The sequence below is a fragment of the Carex rostrata genome, chromosome 5 (genome assembly GCF_964058835.1).
Source record: "Carex rostrata chromosome 5, lpCarRost1.2, whole genome shotgun sequence".
Classification (NCBI taxonomy): Eukaryota; Viridiplantae; Streptophyta; class Magnoliopsida; order Poales; family Cyperaceae; genus Carex; species Carex rostrata.
The window spans coordinates 5001770-5018597 of NC_135922.1; the positions used below are offsets into that span (position 1 = coordinate 5001770).

General features: G+C 30.6%; 2 protein-coding genes across 2 annotated transcripts; both read left to right on the forward strand.

The window, feature by feature from the left end:
• Window positions 1-1486: 1486 nt before the first annotated feature.
• Window positions 1487-8054, forward strand: LOC144553744 (disease resistance protein RPP13-like). The gene is made up of 4 exons (XM_078301946.1): window positions 1487-1796; window positions 2083-2456; window positions 5639-6388; window positions 6842-8054. Exons 1-4 carry the CDS (start codon window positions 1551-1553, stop codon window positions 8052-8054), a joined length of 2583 nt encoding a protein of 860 aa, XP_078158072.1. The 5' UTR covers window positions 1487-1550.
• Window positions 8055-13939: 5885 nt separating this feature from the next.
• LOC144553745 (late embryogenesis abundant protein Lea5-D-like) lies at window positions 13940-14693 on the forward strand. Its single transcript, XM_078301947.1, has 2 exons — window positions 13940-14013; window positions 14459-14693. The coding sequence occupies exons 1-2, from the start codon at window positions 13940-13942 to the stop codon at window positions 14691-14693; spliced, it is 309 nt and encodes a 102-aa protein (XP_078158073.1).
• The last annotated feature ends 2135 nt before the right edge of the window (window positions 14694-16828 follow it).

The following is a 16828-nucleotide window of genomic DNA, read 5'->3' on the forward strand; positions in this document are numbered from 1 at the left end:
TAGAATAAAACAATCATTAAATTAATAAAACTACCAGTTGTTAAATATTTATAATAGAATAATTATATTGATCCCCTCACCTCTGTCCTCCCATTTAACCCCGCACTCTCTCTCTCCAAATTAACTCCCTTAACTGCCTTTTATCTCCGCATTAATTCCTCTAAGAATTTCCATTTATCCCCGCATTAATTACAGCCCTTTAATAACAATCCCCACATTAATTATACTGTTCTGTAATAACAATCCCCACATTAATTATACTATCATTTAATAACAATTCCCGCTAATAAATATTTATCTGTTTCTCAAAAAAAGAAAGTATTTATTATTGTTCTGACAAGCATTTATCCTTATGTCTGAGAAGTATTTATCATTGTCCCTGACATGATAATACTTTGATTTGATTAAACATTACTTATTGACAAGTTCAAGAACAAAGTTCAACAAAAGTATTTATCGTTGTTCTGACAAGTATTTACAATTATATATGGGAAGTATTTATCATTGTCACAGATGTTTTACTGTAAGTTGCAATTATGTCTGAGAAGTATTTATCCATGTAACATAAAATATTTATTCATGTAACATAAAATATTTATCATTATGTCTGAGAAATATTTATAATTGATATTTTATTGAAAGTTGCAATTATGTCTGATAAGTATTAATCCGTGTAACATATAGTATTTATCAATGTATCATAAAGTATTTATCCTTATGTCTGAGAAGTATTTATCATTGATATTGTACTAAAAGTTACAATTATGTCTGATAAGTATTTATCCATGTAACATATAATATTTATCAATGTATCATAAAGTATTTATCCTTATGTCTGAGAAGTATTTATCATTGATATTGTACTGAAAGTTGCAATTATGTCTGATAAATTTTATCCATGTAACATAAAGTTTTTATCAATGTATCATAAAGTATTTATCCTTATGTCTGAGAAGTATTTATCATTGGGTGAGGGGATAGTTTATTTAATGGTCCCCAGTTGTGCAGGGACAATCCAGAAAAAAAGAAAAATTTGTGTGGGGATAAATGACAAGTATTTATGAGGGGATTGTTTATTTAATGGTCCCCAGTTGTGCGGGGATGATTAAAAAAAAATGAAATTTTGTGCGGGGACAACTAATGGATTAATTTATTCTTTCCTAAATAAAGATCATTGCATAGTGATTAACACTTTGCAAATTCACGATAAATACTTTGATGCTTCAAGTTAAATACTAACAGTTTCTGCGGAGTATTAATTATTGAGCGGTCCCCCCCATGATATTTTTGGCAGTTTGTGCGGGGTTTTTTGCGGGGATAGACCTATGGGGATTGTTATCAGGATCCTTTAGAATATTGTGTCATTAACCACCAATATCAATTAATTAATTAATTAACCATTTAAATAATGCATCTTTCATCGTCCTATTGAGGCATTTAAATTCCAGATCCGATCCTCTTATCCTGCCTATCTATATTGAACTAATACACCATTTTTTTGTTGTCTCTAGCTATATAGTTTCAGCTGCCAAGTAGAATACAGAAACGGGATGGCTGAGACTATTGTAAAATTTGTGCTGGAAAAGCTTGTTGATGTTGCAGTTAAGGAGGTTTTACTCATACACGGTGTCGATGAACAAGTGGAGAAAGTGAGGCGTGACCTTGAAAGAATTCAGGCTTTTCTCAAAGATGCTGACAAGAAGCATCTCACAGATGAGAGACAAAAACACTGGGTCAAGGAAGTTAGGGATGTTGCCCACTTGATTGAAGATGTCATTGACACCTTTCTCTTGGAGGTCTGAAACTTTCTTATCAACTGAATTTTGTTTATTTATTGATTGGATTATCATACATATTACAATTGATTTTATACCTATCTAAAGCTTAATTAAGAACCATTGTAGTTTAAATGATGGCCAGTTGGCCTAGTACAATACACCAACGGTCCAGTACCTATAACAAGCTATAAAATACACTAGTCATGAAAAGAAAAAGAAAAAAAGTGTTATTTGTAAAGTTCCACTAGCTAGGCTATGCTAAAAATCTCCGGTTTAATTTGATCTCTCTAATATTTCTAACAAGGTCCCAACAAAATCCACCGGATCCACTGGCATAAGGCAGGCCATGAAAAGGTTGATAAAGAAAACTAAAAAACTCCCAGCTGTACACAAACTTGACGATGAGATAAAAAAGATCCAGACAAGATTGGAAGAGATCAAGGCGAGCAAAGAAACCTTTGGAATCAATAATCTGGGTGAGGGCACTGGAGTAATAACACTGCCTGTTAGGCCACCCGTGATTCCGGACATTGATCCCAATGTTGTCGGTTTTAAGAAGGACCTAGACCATGTTGCCAACTTGTTGCTCGATGAGACAGTTAAGAGACGTTCTGTGATTTCGATTTGGGGTGTTGGTGGACTCGGAAAGACAACCCTCGCTCGAAAACTATACAACAGGTATGTGTATAACACCTGTATATTTTAATTGTGGAAAACTAGGTAGTTTAGAAAATCCATTTATTGTTTGATTTAAGTTGATTAAACTCTTATTTTGTAAAAATAGACTTGGTTCAATTTGGTTCTAACTTGACTAGGGATCATGATTTCAACGACAAGCTTTACAGAAATTATGAAATTATTCAATTATAAATTTAAGGAAAACATAAATTGAATTCATTTTCCAAATTGTAAAACCCATTTAACGACATTTATCGAACAAATTGCCGTGTGAATCAATGATTTACGAGACATTCAACTGCCTCTTGTAGTTAGTTTTGGATCTCAAATCTTAATTTTTATTACTAAATCAAGTCCATATATATGATTATGAAAATAGTATGTATTAAGACGTTTAATTGGTAAATCTGACAATATCGCCTTAGCAAATGGGTCATATAGACCTACACAATTTAATCCTAACGAACATAAATTGGTCGCGGTCAGGTCGGAATTATTAGCATTTGATCGAGTCTGTGAAGGGTGAATTGGTTAGATAGGTGGTTTGTGACGTGACCTTCTATATGAAATATGATATATGATATATTTTAGGAAAAGGAGGGGTCTTTCAATGCCATCGGTTTGTTATCCAGAACAAACGATAAAAAGTTCAACGTAATTACAGCGCTGCCACTTGTGACGAGCGTCATCTGTGCAGAAGCACATCCGATGGTAAAAGAGTAATAGAAAAAATATTTTTTGTAGTAGTGCCAATCTTATCTAACTCTTGAAATCCGATCATATTTTTACAACAAAAAAATAGATGCTAATAATATCTTATTAATTATTAAGAAAGCTTAGCCAATTTTTTAGAAACCAACAATATTGTTCAAGGAAGTTTTTCAAAACAAAATTAGAATGTATGAATTCTGACTGGTATGGCAGGCAACAAATTGAAACGTAATATGTTAATGGAAATCATAACCAAACATATCAATATCAGGCTGATGACATGTCAGATTTGATCAAATTAAAATGCGTCATATCGTGATTAACACACTGTAATTTTAGTTGTGTGCTGTGTCGTGATCAAAATGTCCAAGGGTGGTCACGACACGTGAATGGTCACACCACGTGAGTCACTTTGTGCTCAAACGTGCCGTGACCAAACATGATTGGTCACGTTGAGTCACGTTTAACTATTTTTTTATAATTTAAGTTAATTTGTACAAGATTCACCATTTTATCAAGATATAACATTATACGTGATTCGCGTGACGTTTCATGACATGCCAAATTTTCAAAAGATAATAATAGCAATGGAACACGCGAGTCACGACACATTACCGACACGTATGTCGTATTGTTTTGTACTATCACTGTGTCATTTCGTGACAGAGCGAGCTCCACCGTACTATTTTTTTTTCAATGTAAACTCAACCCAGCACTTTATTAAGTGGTGGACTGAGTATGTGGAAACTTTTGTAAAAAAATATTAAAAAATTTCACAAACATTATTTCCTTTGAATTAATGAACTATTTTATAATTTCTAAAAATTAATGAACTATTTTATAATTCCTAAAAATTAATTACATGACATGATATGTTTTTTGTTCCTTCTGTTTTTTTTATAATTTCATTTGTTTATATTTTTTTATTTTCTGATGTTTAAATTGTTTGAACTATTTTAGTAATTTTTTACACAATTCTAGACTATTCTGGTAATTTCAATAAATTATTATAATATTTATATTTTCGTATATTTGTAGACTATTCTGGTAATTTTGAACATCATTATGGACAATTTTGAAATTTTTTAGACAATTCTGATATTTTCTGGACTATTTTAGTAATTTTGTACACCATTCTAGACCATTACGGTAATTTTTAACAATTCTGATATTTTCTAAAGTATTATGGGAATTTTTTAGACACTTTTGGTATTGTCTAGACATTTCTAGTAATTTTTTAGACAATTGGATAATTTTTTTGACTATTTTCGTAATTTTCTACACCATTCTTAACTATTATCATAATTTTTGGACAATTCTAGTATTTTCTAAACTATTTTGATAAGACCATTTTAGTATGATAATGTTCCAATACCTCATCATACCTCATATTTTATATCTTCGTATTCAAAGTCCAAACTATTGATCTGAACTGCTCAACATGATATTTATACTAAAATATGCCTAGGGATGAAATTTTATATTTTTTGAAATTTTTTTACTATTTCTTAAGATAGGTACAAAATCATTGTTTTTGCACCGTTCAAAAAATAATGATTTTCTACCCATCTTAAATAATAGTAAAAAAGTTCCAAAAATTATAAAATTCATCCCCAACCATATTTTAGTATGGGTATCATGTTGAATGGTTCGGATTGACAATTTAGACTTTGAATATGAAGAAAATGAAGATATAAAATATGAGCTATAATGAGGTATAAAAAAATGAGGCATTGGAATCCTCATCTTTTAGTATTTCCTAACCATTTTTTTTAATAAAATATTAAATTAGATTAACTGAACACTCAAACAGTTCAATCGGACGATTTTCCTGAAAAAGAAGAGAGGGAGGAGTGTGGATTGCGAGTAACAAATATAGCGGAACTGAGCGGAATGGGTTGTGATTCTGCTTGATTATCCAGTGAAAATAAGATTTCAAATTTAGCAGAATTGGCCATGCATTCTGTCAAATTATCGAGCAGAAATTTTGTTTCTGAATTTTTTTCTGACGTCATTTTCAGTTATTTGATTTTTTTTTTAATGTTATTAATAAATATTTTTGCTGAATATGGTTGTCGTTCTACTTGGTGCCAGACTGGGTATTAGCTACTAATGTTTTATATTGCATTGTACATATTGATATTGCACAAATCTAAACAAGATCAACGGCTAGATATAAAAAAACCGGTTAAATTGTGCGGCAAAATTTTATTGATATATATTCCGCCAATATATGTGTGTGCGGTAAAATTTCCAGAAACTGATGTCACACACAGGTTAGAGTTCTGTGGTTGGTAAAATTAGATTTTTTATTTTTTTTCAAACTGATAATAACGTCAGAAGTTTCAAATATTTGGATGGTAACAAAAAAAGTTCGGACTTGGCCATCAATTTACACAAGTATTTGTTGATCAATTTATCATATTATTTTTTTTTATACTAGAATTTAATACATCTTTTATTTTTCACAGGGAAGATGCCAAGACGCAATTTGAACGTCGCATTTGGATAGATATTTCTCAAAAGTTTGAAGTAATTGATATTTTGAGAAAGATAGGGGAACAACTCGAGCAATCAAATACAAATGGTTCTCTAGGCAAGCTTCATGAGTCTCTTAGAGGCAAAAAATATCTCATTGTTCTTGATGATGTTTGGACAAACAATTTATGGACTCAAATTGGAGAGGCACTCCCAGATGAAAATAATGGAAGTAGAATACTTCTATCCACAAGGTCCTTTAATATTGCTAAGCATGCGGATCCCACGTGTGATCCATATGAACTTGGGTTATTAACGAAGGAGTTAAGCTTAGAGCTTTTGTTGAAAAGAGCTCTTCCTTATCAGGATCCAACTAAAATTGCTAATTGCGATCTTTCTAATATCATAGATCAATTTGTCCATAAATGTAATGGGTTACCTATCGCATTAGTGCTTTTAGGAAGCCTATTAGCAACGAAGCCACTCAACTATGCTACTTGGAGTAAGGTGTTACAAACAATGAGTTGGTTTGCCGATGGAAATAAAATTATAGGTACTAGTTATGAGGACCTACCATTTGGTCTTAAATCCTGTTTCATGTACTTCGCTGCATTTCCCGAAGACTATTTAATCGATGCCAAAACTCTACTTCGACTGTGGGTTGCGGAGGGCTTCATATCAAAAGAAAACAAAAGAACATTGGAAGAAACGGCGGAGAGTTTTTTGGAAGATCTTGTGCAGAGGTATTACTTCATTTAATGCATTACACAATTTAGTATAATGTGCTGATTTCTTGATGCAAATGCTCATTGTAATATTTATTTTTTATAAAAAACCTTTGGGATTATATATATATATATATAAATAGGACATTCCAATATCGGGAGCACTCCCTGAGAAACAAAACAAAACAAAAACAAAAACAAAAAAAAACGAAAAATGCACAATGCAATCAGCACAAACTTGTTCTGTATAGATCCATCCAAGTTAATTGATTTGAAGGTAACCATTTTCCTTTATGAAAAATTCACTGTCCTAAAAATTTATGAACGTCAATATTATAATATATAATTAGTCTTTTCTTTTAGTGCTTACCTTAAAAAATGTGAGCCCCAATTATTTAGTTATGACATTTATGAGGTCTCCAAATCGAATGTGCTTGTTTGCTCAAAATAATTTGTTTTGCTGTACAACAGGAGCATGGTTCAAGTAACATTTAGATCTGCGGATGGTTCTGTCGAATTTTGCCGCATACACGATCTTCTACGGGATCTCGCTCTCCAAAAAGCCAAGGAGGACAACTTTCTTATAGTGTATTCACATCCAGATGATCAGCAAAACTTGTGTATGGCGCGTCGGGTGGCAGTTCACAATTCAGATTGTGATGAACTCGTGATGAGCAAAAAACTCCGCACTCTGTTGTGCTTCCGTACTAAATGCATGCCAAATTGTTTCAAACAAAGGATGCTCAAAGTGGTCAGCATACAAAGCTTATCTGATGCAACTATGGGAATTAATTTAGAAATGTTTGAAGGATTGACTCAGTTAAGATACCTAGATTTAGGAGGTAATAAAATAGTCAGTCGTGATAATAGATCCTGGGGGGAAATGATAGGCAACATGAAGTTTTTACAAACCATTTCTACATGGGAAAATAAAAAACTGCGGTTATCAGGGCATAAAGCACTGAGGCATGTCACTGGATTTCAGGTTGAACTGTCATCGTCAGCAAAACTACCAAATTTGCAAACACTTGATGAGGTGATTTGCGATGAATCACGGGAAGCACCTGATGTACCCAATTTACGTACATTTGAATTAACACACTCTTCTTCTTCATGGGAGGCAGCTGATGCTTTCCTAAGCACCTTAAAGAACCTGATCTCTCTCACGCTCAACACACGTTTATCTTTTAATGGAAAATTAGATATGAGAGACTTCCCTTTTTATCAGAATCTACGATCTCTTGTTTTAATTTCTGATTCCACAGAGTTGATTGACACGCCCATTGATATGCCTCCTCATCTCACCTATCTTTCCCTTGAGAAGTTAAAATTCTGGCAAGACATAATGTCGGCACTGGAGAAGCTACAGTACCTCAAGGAGCTCTGGCTATTTGGCGTAGACACTAATGAAAAAATGTGTTGTTCGGCAAAAGGCTTCAGCCAGTTAGAACTTCTGAGTATTCGTGGTAATGACTCTCTAAAGGATTGGGAGATAGAGGAGGGGGCCATGCCCATTCTTAGAGAACTCTTTATTGGTTTGTCGAGAAATTTTTGTGTTCCTCAAGGACTACGTTACCTAACCAACCTTCAAGGATTGGTGTGGTGGGAGCGGCCCATTGACCCTGAACGTGCAATTGAGATCTACGACTTATGCAAACATGTTCCTTCAATTGAGTTTCTATAGAACAGAGCCATGGACTCCAAGCGTCCAATTTCATATTTTTCATTGTTTTCTTTTAAGTTTCTGGTTTGTGTGCTTTGCATTTTTAATTTAATTAGTGCAATTTTATGTATCGTTTGAGTACAATTTGTAAGTTGAGTTTTTATACAAAAACTTCTGATCAAGCTTGGAGGAGTACATTAAAGCTGCTCAATTCATGTTCAATATTCATCTTTCGATATTTCGTATGTTGTCCAACTTTTCCATCACTTTTTCCATCACTGACTGTTATATATAGAGGTATCAGTGATGCAGGCTAAAGAGTCTTTTTGTTTCTTTGTGAGAGGTAACACGTATAAACTAGATAAAAATCTCTTCTGATATTAATATTTAATTGAAGACTTTACCTAGTTTTTCTTTATAAAAAGGTTTCTCAATCAGATTTGAAAATTTTCACATCCCTATTTTTCGACAGAACGCTTATGTAATGAGAAAATCAGAAAATAAAAAATAACACATGTTAATCGATTGTTTATTGACAATTCAGAGAAAAAATAATTACCAAAATAACAATTAATACTTGTAAATTTGCCAAAAAATTCAGTATAACATTTTTTTCCAACAAAATTAAATATTGTATATTTATTCCATTTAACCATTTATTTTTTTATGAAATTTTTATTAAAAAGTTTGACGGGACCATTGTAAAGTATTCATGAACCTAACCATGCATGGTATACGTATATCAAAGTACACAGTTTTCCGAATGATCACATCTTATATTATTTTTAGTATTTTTTTTTTTTGAAAAATAAATAGGAAGATGGACCTGTCATCTGTATTTCGAACTCGAGATCTCTAATGCACACGGAGAGTGTTTCCTTTTGCCACTAGACTAATAGTTAATTCTTATTTATGCAGTATTAATTAATTTTCAAAGAAATTTGTTCAAATTGGAAGGGCTACATGAATTAATGTAAATCTTTTTTATATTAGAACAGAAAAGAAAAAAGAAAATTAGAAATACGAGGAAGTTTTCATCGTATATAATGGAAAATAAATTCATCAAGTTGTGCTTAAAAATAAAATAAACGGAACAGAATTAATTTAAATAACAGCGATACAGGTTGAGATTGGCAGGTCGGCTAAAGAAATGACCCTTTTATTAAAAAGCCCTTTGTTATTCAATTATCACAAATTACTTTAGAAACTTTTAAAACTGAATAATTATGGTTGATTTCTTGCAATTTCTATAATTCTAAGAAATTTAATTTTGTATAGCGATGATCTGATGTAAATTATATTTTTATAGATCTTTGTGTCTTTCAATTTTTTTTTTCTGATTTTAATTGTGAAGATTGCATATATGTAAACTTTTCAGATAAAAAGTCAACTTTAAAGTCTTAGATAACAAATTAAAGAGAAAATATTACTATTCAAAATAAAAGGAAACAATTCCTATCGAGAATATTAATTTACTCCGGGACTATGACTAATTTTGCTTTGGTAAAAGTGTGGGACAAATAATTAAACATTTTGTAGGGTTTGATACGAATGAATCCAAAAGATCCATATGGCGCCACCTATACAAGTAGAAAAATGTAGCTGTCCTGATCCACCTGGCATCCTAGTCGGCAACCCCCCGGCCACAAAAATAAAAGGATGGATCCAGTTTATTTAACGTGAACCAAAAGTTTATTTTCCCATTTTTTTAATAAAAATCAAAAGGACTAAATATAATTTGTTGCAATCAACTCATTTGCATGAACCTGTTTCAATCATTAAATGTGAACCAAAAGTTTGAAACGAAATGTTCATTCTACATGCTCTTGAAGAGTACATCACAGTGTTGATGTAAATAACAGTATACTTTCGTTGGATGAACATGTTATCGTGAAGCAATTAATTGGAAATAATCAACCGATTAGTTAGGAAAATATATGATAATTTGTTTACTGCCAACACCTAATCGATCAATTAATCGACCTAAACAACCATTTTTTACAATGTTGGTACATCCCAATTAAATATCAATTTTGCATTATTTATTGTACAAAGGTAAGTATTGTTAATTTAGGGTAAATTTCGCTCAAGGTCACTAAACTTTGTCATGAATTGGTCAAGTTGATTTGTATCTCTATAATCAATGAATGTTTTATTTGTCTCAATTAAGTCACTCTGTAATTTTTCCATCAAAAAAATTAATGAAATATGCTCATTCCGTCCAAATACTAACCAAATATTCTCATTAAATCCAAAATTTTAACGGAATATACTAATTTTGTTCAAAATATTAACACAAAAATTATATTTATTTGGATGAAAAAGTTATATATTGACTTGATTGGAACAAATTAAAAATTTAGTGGTTACAGATAGACAAATCGAACTTGGAATGACCAATTTATGACAAATGACAAAGTTTAGTGACCTTCAGGGCGCTTTTTCCCGTTAATTATCAAGAAAGCTTATTCAATGAAATAGGCAAGTTGCTACATTAGTGCAGGTATGCAATTACTAGAGTAGAACAAGGGTGTTACTAAGTTCACCAAGCCTTTTGGTGAACTCAAGTCTAAAACTCATTGAATTAGCTTTAAACGATAAATCCGAACAGTTGAAATCCGCCTACTTTACGAGCGATGCGTCTACATGTAAAAGAATTTAAAATTTAAATTAATTTTGCATAGAGTCAAGTGGTAAAAAACATTCAAAAAATGAATGCATTAAAATTAATTTGTTGACCTTCTAATTTTGACCGCTTGACTTTATACTAAATTAATTTGAATGTTTAAAATTTTCACATATAAATGCATCACTCATAAGATAGGTGGGTTTCAACGATTCGGATATGTCATTTGAAGCCGATTTGATGGGTTTTAGAATTAGTTCACTAAGAAATCTTGGTGAACATAAGAACACTCTAGTTCTACTCCAATTAGTAATAAAGGAATGTAACAAAATATATATATATATATATAATAGTATCGTGCCCGTGCGTTGCAACGGAAACATATTATAAGATTGAATAGAATATGAAGAGACTTTTTTATTTGACATTCACACAAAATTTAAAAAATAAAAATTAAAAAAAAAATTAAAAAAAAAAGCGGAAATCCAAATAATAAATAACAATAAAAGAAACAACAACAAATAAAAAAGATCAAATATAACATGAATTTTTTTTTAAATATCATTGCGATTCAATATCTAATTTTCTCTACAAGCGAGACAGGTCATTAAACAATTTAGAGGAGATGATATATAAAGAAACAAATTTGAAAAATATATAATTAAATGATGCAAATAAGGATTTTCTTTACATATATATTCTTCATGAAAATTATTTTAATAGTAGAAATTTATGTACATATCATTTATGTACACGAAAGTTCTAGATATTATTTATTTTCTTTTCATATCAGAAAGATTTATTATTTTTGTCAGCATAAGATCTAATATTCATCTATTCACAAAAATACAATAGCCATAAACAAAATACGAAAAAATATGATTGTTTCCATTTTCATTGTTGAAACTATAGAGGAAGAGGAGAAATGAAGGAATCAAATCCTCTACCCACTGGTGGGCAATATTTTCTTGCCATCTATGAACACAAACTAATCCTGGTCTGCCACGTTTCAGACCTCTCAATGATGGTTTTTACAATAATTAAATACTTGATCCGTCATTAATATTTCTAAACATAGAAAAATTGACTCAGTCAACAAAAATAAAAAAATAATCCAGTTTGTCTTTATGAAATCTCCATTCTTATATTATGATACCACAAGTAAAATAAATTTATAACAAATTACCAGAAGATTTTTTTCTATGGAAAAAAATGTAAGTTATATAGAAGAGAGTTGCAATATAATAAATTTTATGTCAATTTGAGTTATAAATTTTCAAATATAAATGAAAATGTAAATTTTGAACATTTCATAGCACAAAAATTTTGTCAGATAATTTTTAATTTTAAAATTATTATTAAATAATATAGGAAAATTGATTGAGTACGTTAGATTTTCAAAGATCTAGAAGGCTCTGAGTTAGTGGTTTGAATTAAAACTTTTGAACCAAGTTAGTAGTTCAGATTCAAACTTTGAAGCTGAATTAGTGGTTCCGGCTTAAACTTTGAACCCAAACTACAAACTCAATTCCAAAATTTAAATCCAAGTTACCCACTCAGCGCCTGCTATGCCATAAAAAAATTCACGTACTGAATCTATATTCTTATATTATTTAATAATAATTTCTAAAAATAAAAAATTATCTATAATGCTACGACATTTTGTAGCAATTTTTTTTTGTTTATATTCGAATTTTTTTAACCCAAATTGCACATTAAATTTGTTATATTGAAACTCTCCTCTGAATAACTTCACATAAAGAATACCTTGTGATATTCTTATTATTAATTTTTTATATTCATTGTAATGATTATTCTCTAGATAAATTATGGTATTATTTATTATTTCATAAAAGACATTGGATTGTATTTTTCTATCTTTGTTCATTATGTGAGTTAATTTTTCTGCATTTAAAAAACTTTCTATATAAGTTAGTCTACACATATGAATGACAATTAATTATTGTAAAAACTTTTATTGAGAATTAACAAAATGAGGCATACACAGATTCATTAGTTTTTATAGATGGCAGGGAAATGAAACAGAGAAAATGAAGAAATAAGAAAATAATTTAATTGGTAGAATAAAAGATAGCTGTAAGAAGAAATAAGGAAACAAATTGCTAAGGATTTATTCAATTTTAATGTGATAAACCATGTAGTAGTCTGTGTGGCGAGCATGTTTTTAACTAAATTTAAACTTCTACACATAAAATAGATGTATATAATCAAAAGAAGACAAATTATGTGATTGGAGGGTTGATATTCAATTCGAAAATTCATCTTTCAATCTCAGCCGTTGAAGGATCAGGATAACTACGTGCATAATATAAGAATGGATATATATATATATATATATATATATATATATATATATATATATTGAATGAGTGAAAAAAGTTTAAATTTGGCATGAATTACAGATATGAAGATCAAATTAATATTATCTTGATAGATAATTGTTAAGACTGTTGATTCTGCAAAAGAAGACTGTGTTTTACAAGTATAGAAATATAAATAGAATGGCAACATTCTTAAATAATAGTTGGTATTCATTGATAATAAGTAGAAAAACCGTAACATTATTTATCAAATCAGAACGACGAAATTTTCAAAATTAGGAGAAAAGTTAATACACAGATTGCTAAACTTATTAATATTCATCAATTGTTATTAAAATATGTACACATCAGTGTAAATCTTACATCAAATAATATCATTTTCGGATGCATGCATGATATAGATGTAATATAGATTATCTTTAAAATTAATGTACGTTTTAAGCAATAAATTAAAAATATTACAATTTTTATGGTTGTCAATTTAATCTATTGTTAATGAAATTCGATTCATTAGATAATTACATTAATGTTTGTTAATAAAATTTTAGTTTTTTTATGCATTCTTTTTCCAAATTATGTTGTGTTCAAATTGTCTTGTTATAATTTTCAAAAATAATTTATCAAGAATAATTGTTCATTTAGTTACTTATAACATGAAAAATTCAATAAAGATATTGGTGAATCATATAAAATCCTTTGATTAGTTCAATAGTGATTAGTATTAAATTTTAGCTGCTTATGACTTCTATTGGTTTTCCTTTAATTAATTATCATACAACATGTCCAATAAGCAAAACTTTTTCAAAAAAATGCTCACATGCACCTTTCCCTAAGCTTATAAATATCTTCTCTCCACCTCTTAATTTTCCTCAAAAGGAGAAACAAAAACCACCCCAAATAACAGAAACAAAATATCTGAGGCTTTCAATCCTGATCGGATGGCTCGTGCGACCTCCAATTGTACTTCAATCTATTTCTTTCTCTTTGATGGAATCTCCGCTCATATCCAACGGTAACAACTAAATTTAGTAGTTTCTTTTTGTTTCCTTTTATTGTTACAACCAAAAGGGATTGGGTTTTGTACGTCCAACCGGCTAAGGACAAATTTTATCCAAAATCCAGATCAAATCCGTCCAATTCGCATAAAGATTAGTGTGAAGATTTAGAAATTAATAAATTTGAACGATCTCATGAATTCAAAACCGTTCATACGAATGTTGATACCGATTGAACAAGTCATGCCCGATTATGAATAAGATTTTTGTCCAAAAGAGCCCTTAATTGTCTAGTCAGAATATCAGTTAAGTTTTTATATTGTAGCAAAGATTTAAGTTGAAACATAAATTAAATAATCAATCATATAATCTTTTGTCTAAGTAATTGTGCATTAAAGTATTTTTTTATTTGTGCATCATGTACTTGAAAATATAATTTTTTTTTTTAATTAATTGATGTAGGAAGGTATATACTACAGCAGCAACAACAACAGAGGCAGTGAGACAAAGCAGCAAAGTGGAAGAAAAGGTCGCTGATATATCGGCTTCTTCGGGTGGAAAACAGGTTACGAGATCTGATACAAAGAAAGAATCAGCGGGGACGTGGATTCCCGATCCGATAACCGGATACTACCGACCGGTGCACTATGTTGCCAATGTTGATGCAGCTGAACTTAGAAAGACTCATCAGTGCTGAGATGTCCAAAATAGTCTTAGGACGAAAGTGTTAAAGAGAGAAAAGGGAGGGCTTCTTTGGAAGATTGTTTTATCTGATTTTGATTTATTACGTATTTGTTCATGAAAAGAAAGTATCCAGAGTGAAAATATCAAATCAAAATTTAGCGTGTGTGATAAAACTATAAAAGCAAGAAATATCTGCATGCGTGCACATGCTAATGAATTAAATCATGATTTTTTTTTATATTTTCTCCGAACAAATAATTGCTTGCATGATTAGTTCTACTTGCAGTTCTTATAAATCGACATTTGTTCTTTGGGATTTCATTCATCCGTGAAGAAGGGGCCATACACTCTGATGAAATAGAACTTGGATGCATGGAGATTGTTTTGAAATAGAATTTTGATTGACTGATGATATCTGACTTCGGTTTTTATTGCTGTGAACTGTTGAAAGTTTCTACCACATGTCTGTGAAATGATTGTGTTGCTCATGTCGGATAGCTTAGTTTCTTGTGGCCATATTAGGTCGGACCTCTCGAGGATTGTCTATTGTATGATTCATTTGACGCAATTGAATTCCTTGACAATTGAATTTGGTACAAGATACTTGGATTCCCAAACATAGATCCATAACACCCCTCATCAGCTAACCATACTAATCCTTCCCCTTCCCTTTCATATCTAACCAAATTGTCAATTTCTTCATCCACAATTGTTAGGCCCAGTTTGCTATCTGGGCCCATTTCTTCGTTTGTTTACTGGGCCGACGCTATTTTGTGTATGTTGTGGCCGAAGACCCTTGCACCAGAAAAAATTTGAATCATTATGTGAACATGAAATGGCAAAATATGAATAATTAATTAATTAGCATATAAACTCAATTTTTTATTTTTATTTCTAAGTTTCACAAGGGGCCGGAATGAATTGGCTCGTTTATTTCTTCTAGAAAGCAGGCTCTAGAGAATCCAACTAACACAACTTTTGGTCAATCGTTTTGTTTGTTTATGATGTACCTTTATTTTTATTATATGCATTATTTATAACTATTTTACTTGTGTCTCTCTCTGGTTTCCAATAAGCATAAACAAAGGAGAAAACTCAATGAAGGAATTGATTTGCCATGGCATTTAGAAATTCCAATCTTAAATGTGTGGATCGAGCCACCTGAAACTGAAAACTATATGCAGAAAATCGGTAAAATTGAAGCGAAATCGAAACAATTGACCAAATTTTCACTCATTCGCTTCTTTCTGGATCAACATTACATTGTTTCGGTGATTCAATCGGACCAATTTTGGATTTTTTGCAACAACAGTTGAAATGATTTGGGGGAAATCGCGACTCAGAACGAATAAGAAGGTTAAATTCTTATAGAATATTGTATAGACTTGGTGTATGAATGTTGTACTGTTTTGTTTTGAAAATATAACATGGTATATAGTGAACCATGTCCAAATTGATTATAAAAATGGAGGACCGGAATCAGCGGATGTACAATGTCAAAATATCATATGAGGCATTGATCCCTAATGCTATTTTTTCGTTTATACAAAACTTAGCTATTAATAAATGCTGTCCTATTTAATTCAATATTGATTAATGATTATGTTATTAAATACACAATGATTTATTTTATTATTATTTTTTTATTTGACTAAAGTAAACGGTGCATGTAGTTGTTGACAATAGTAATTTTATTTATTTTATTTTATAAATTAAGTTTTTATTTTATTTTATTTTAACTTAAGAAAAATAAAATATTAATTGTTTATGAAATAAAATATTTTCTTTGAAGATAAATTAATGAATACAAAATAAAATATGAAAATTTAAATGTTAAAATTAAACATTAAGTAATATACTGTAAATTTAATTGTTATCCGTTCAAATTTAATTATTATGAGTGATGGAGTGGGTTATTTGACAAATTTAGTACAAAACGTACTTCTGCTAAAAAAAATCCGAGTTTCCGATCCGATTCGTCCGATTCCAACTGATTCACCCGATTCCGATTCTACGGTCAAATAAGCAATTCCGATTCTAATTCCGATTTTCAGAACCGTGGTATTGCCCACTAATATGGTTTATGAATTGTCATATTTTATTTTTTCTTCTTTCGATTAACTGAAGAAAACAATGAGCCACCAGTTT

Coding starts and splice junctions, on each gene's coding strand:
- LOC144553744 (XM_078301946.1), top strand. CDS start 1,551: ATGGCTGAGACTATTGTAAAATTTGTGCTGGAAAAGCTTGTTGATGTT. Junction 2,457..5,638: donor GCTCGAAAACTATACAACAG/GTATGTGTATAA, acceptor TATTTTTCACAG/GGAAGATGCCAAGACGCAAT. Junction 6,389..6,841: donor TTGGAAGATCTTGTGCAGAG/GTATTACTTCAT, acceptor GCTGTACAACAG/GAGCATGGTTCAAGTAACAT.
- LOC144553745 (XM_078301947.1), top strand. CDS start 13,940: ATGGCTCGTGCGACCTCCAATTGTACTTCAATCTATTTCTTTCTCTTT. Junction 14,014..14,458: donor ATCTCCGCTCATATCCAACG/GTAACAACTAAA, acceptor TAATTGATGTAG/GAAGGTATATACTACAGCAG.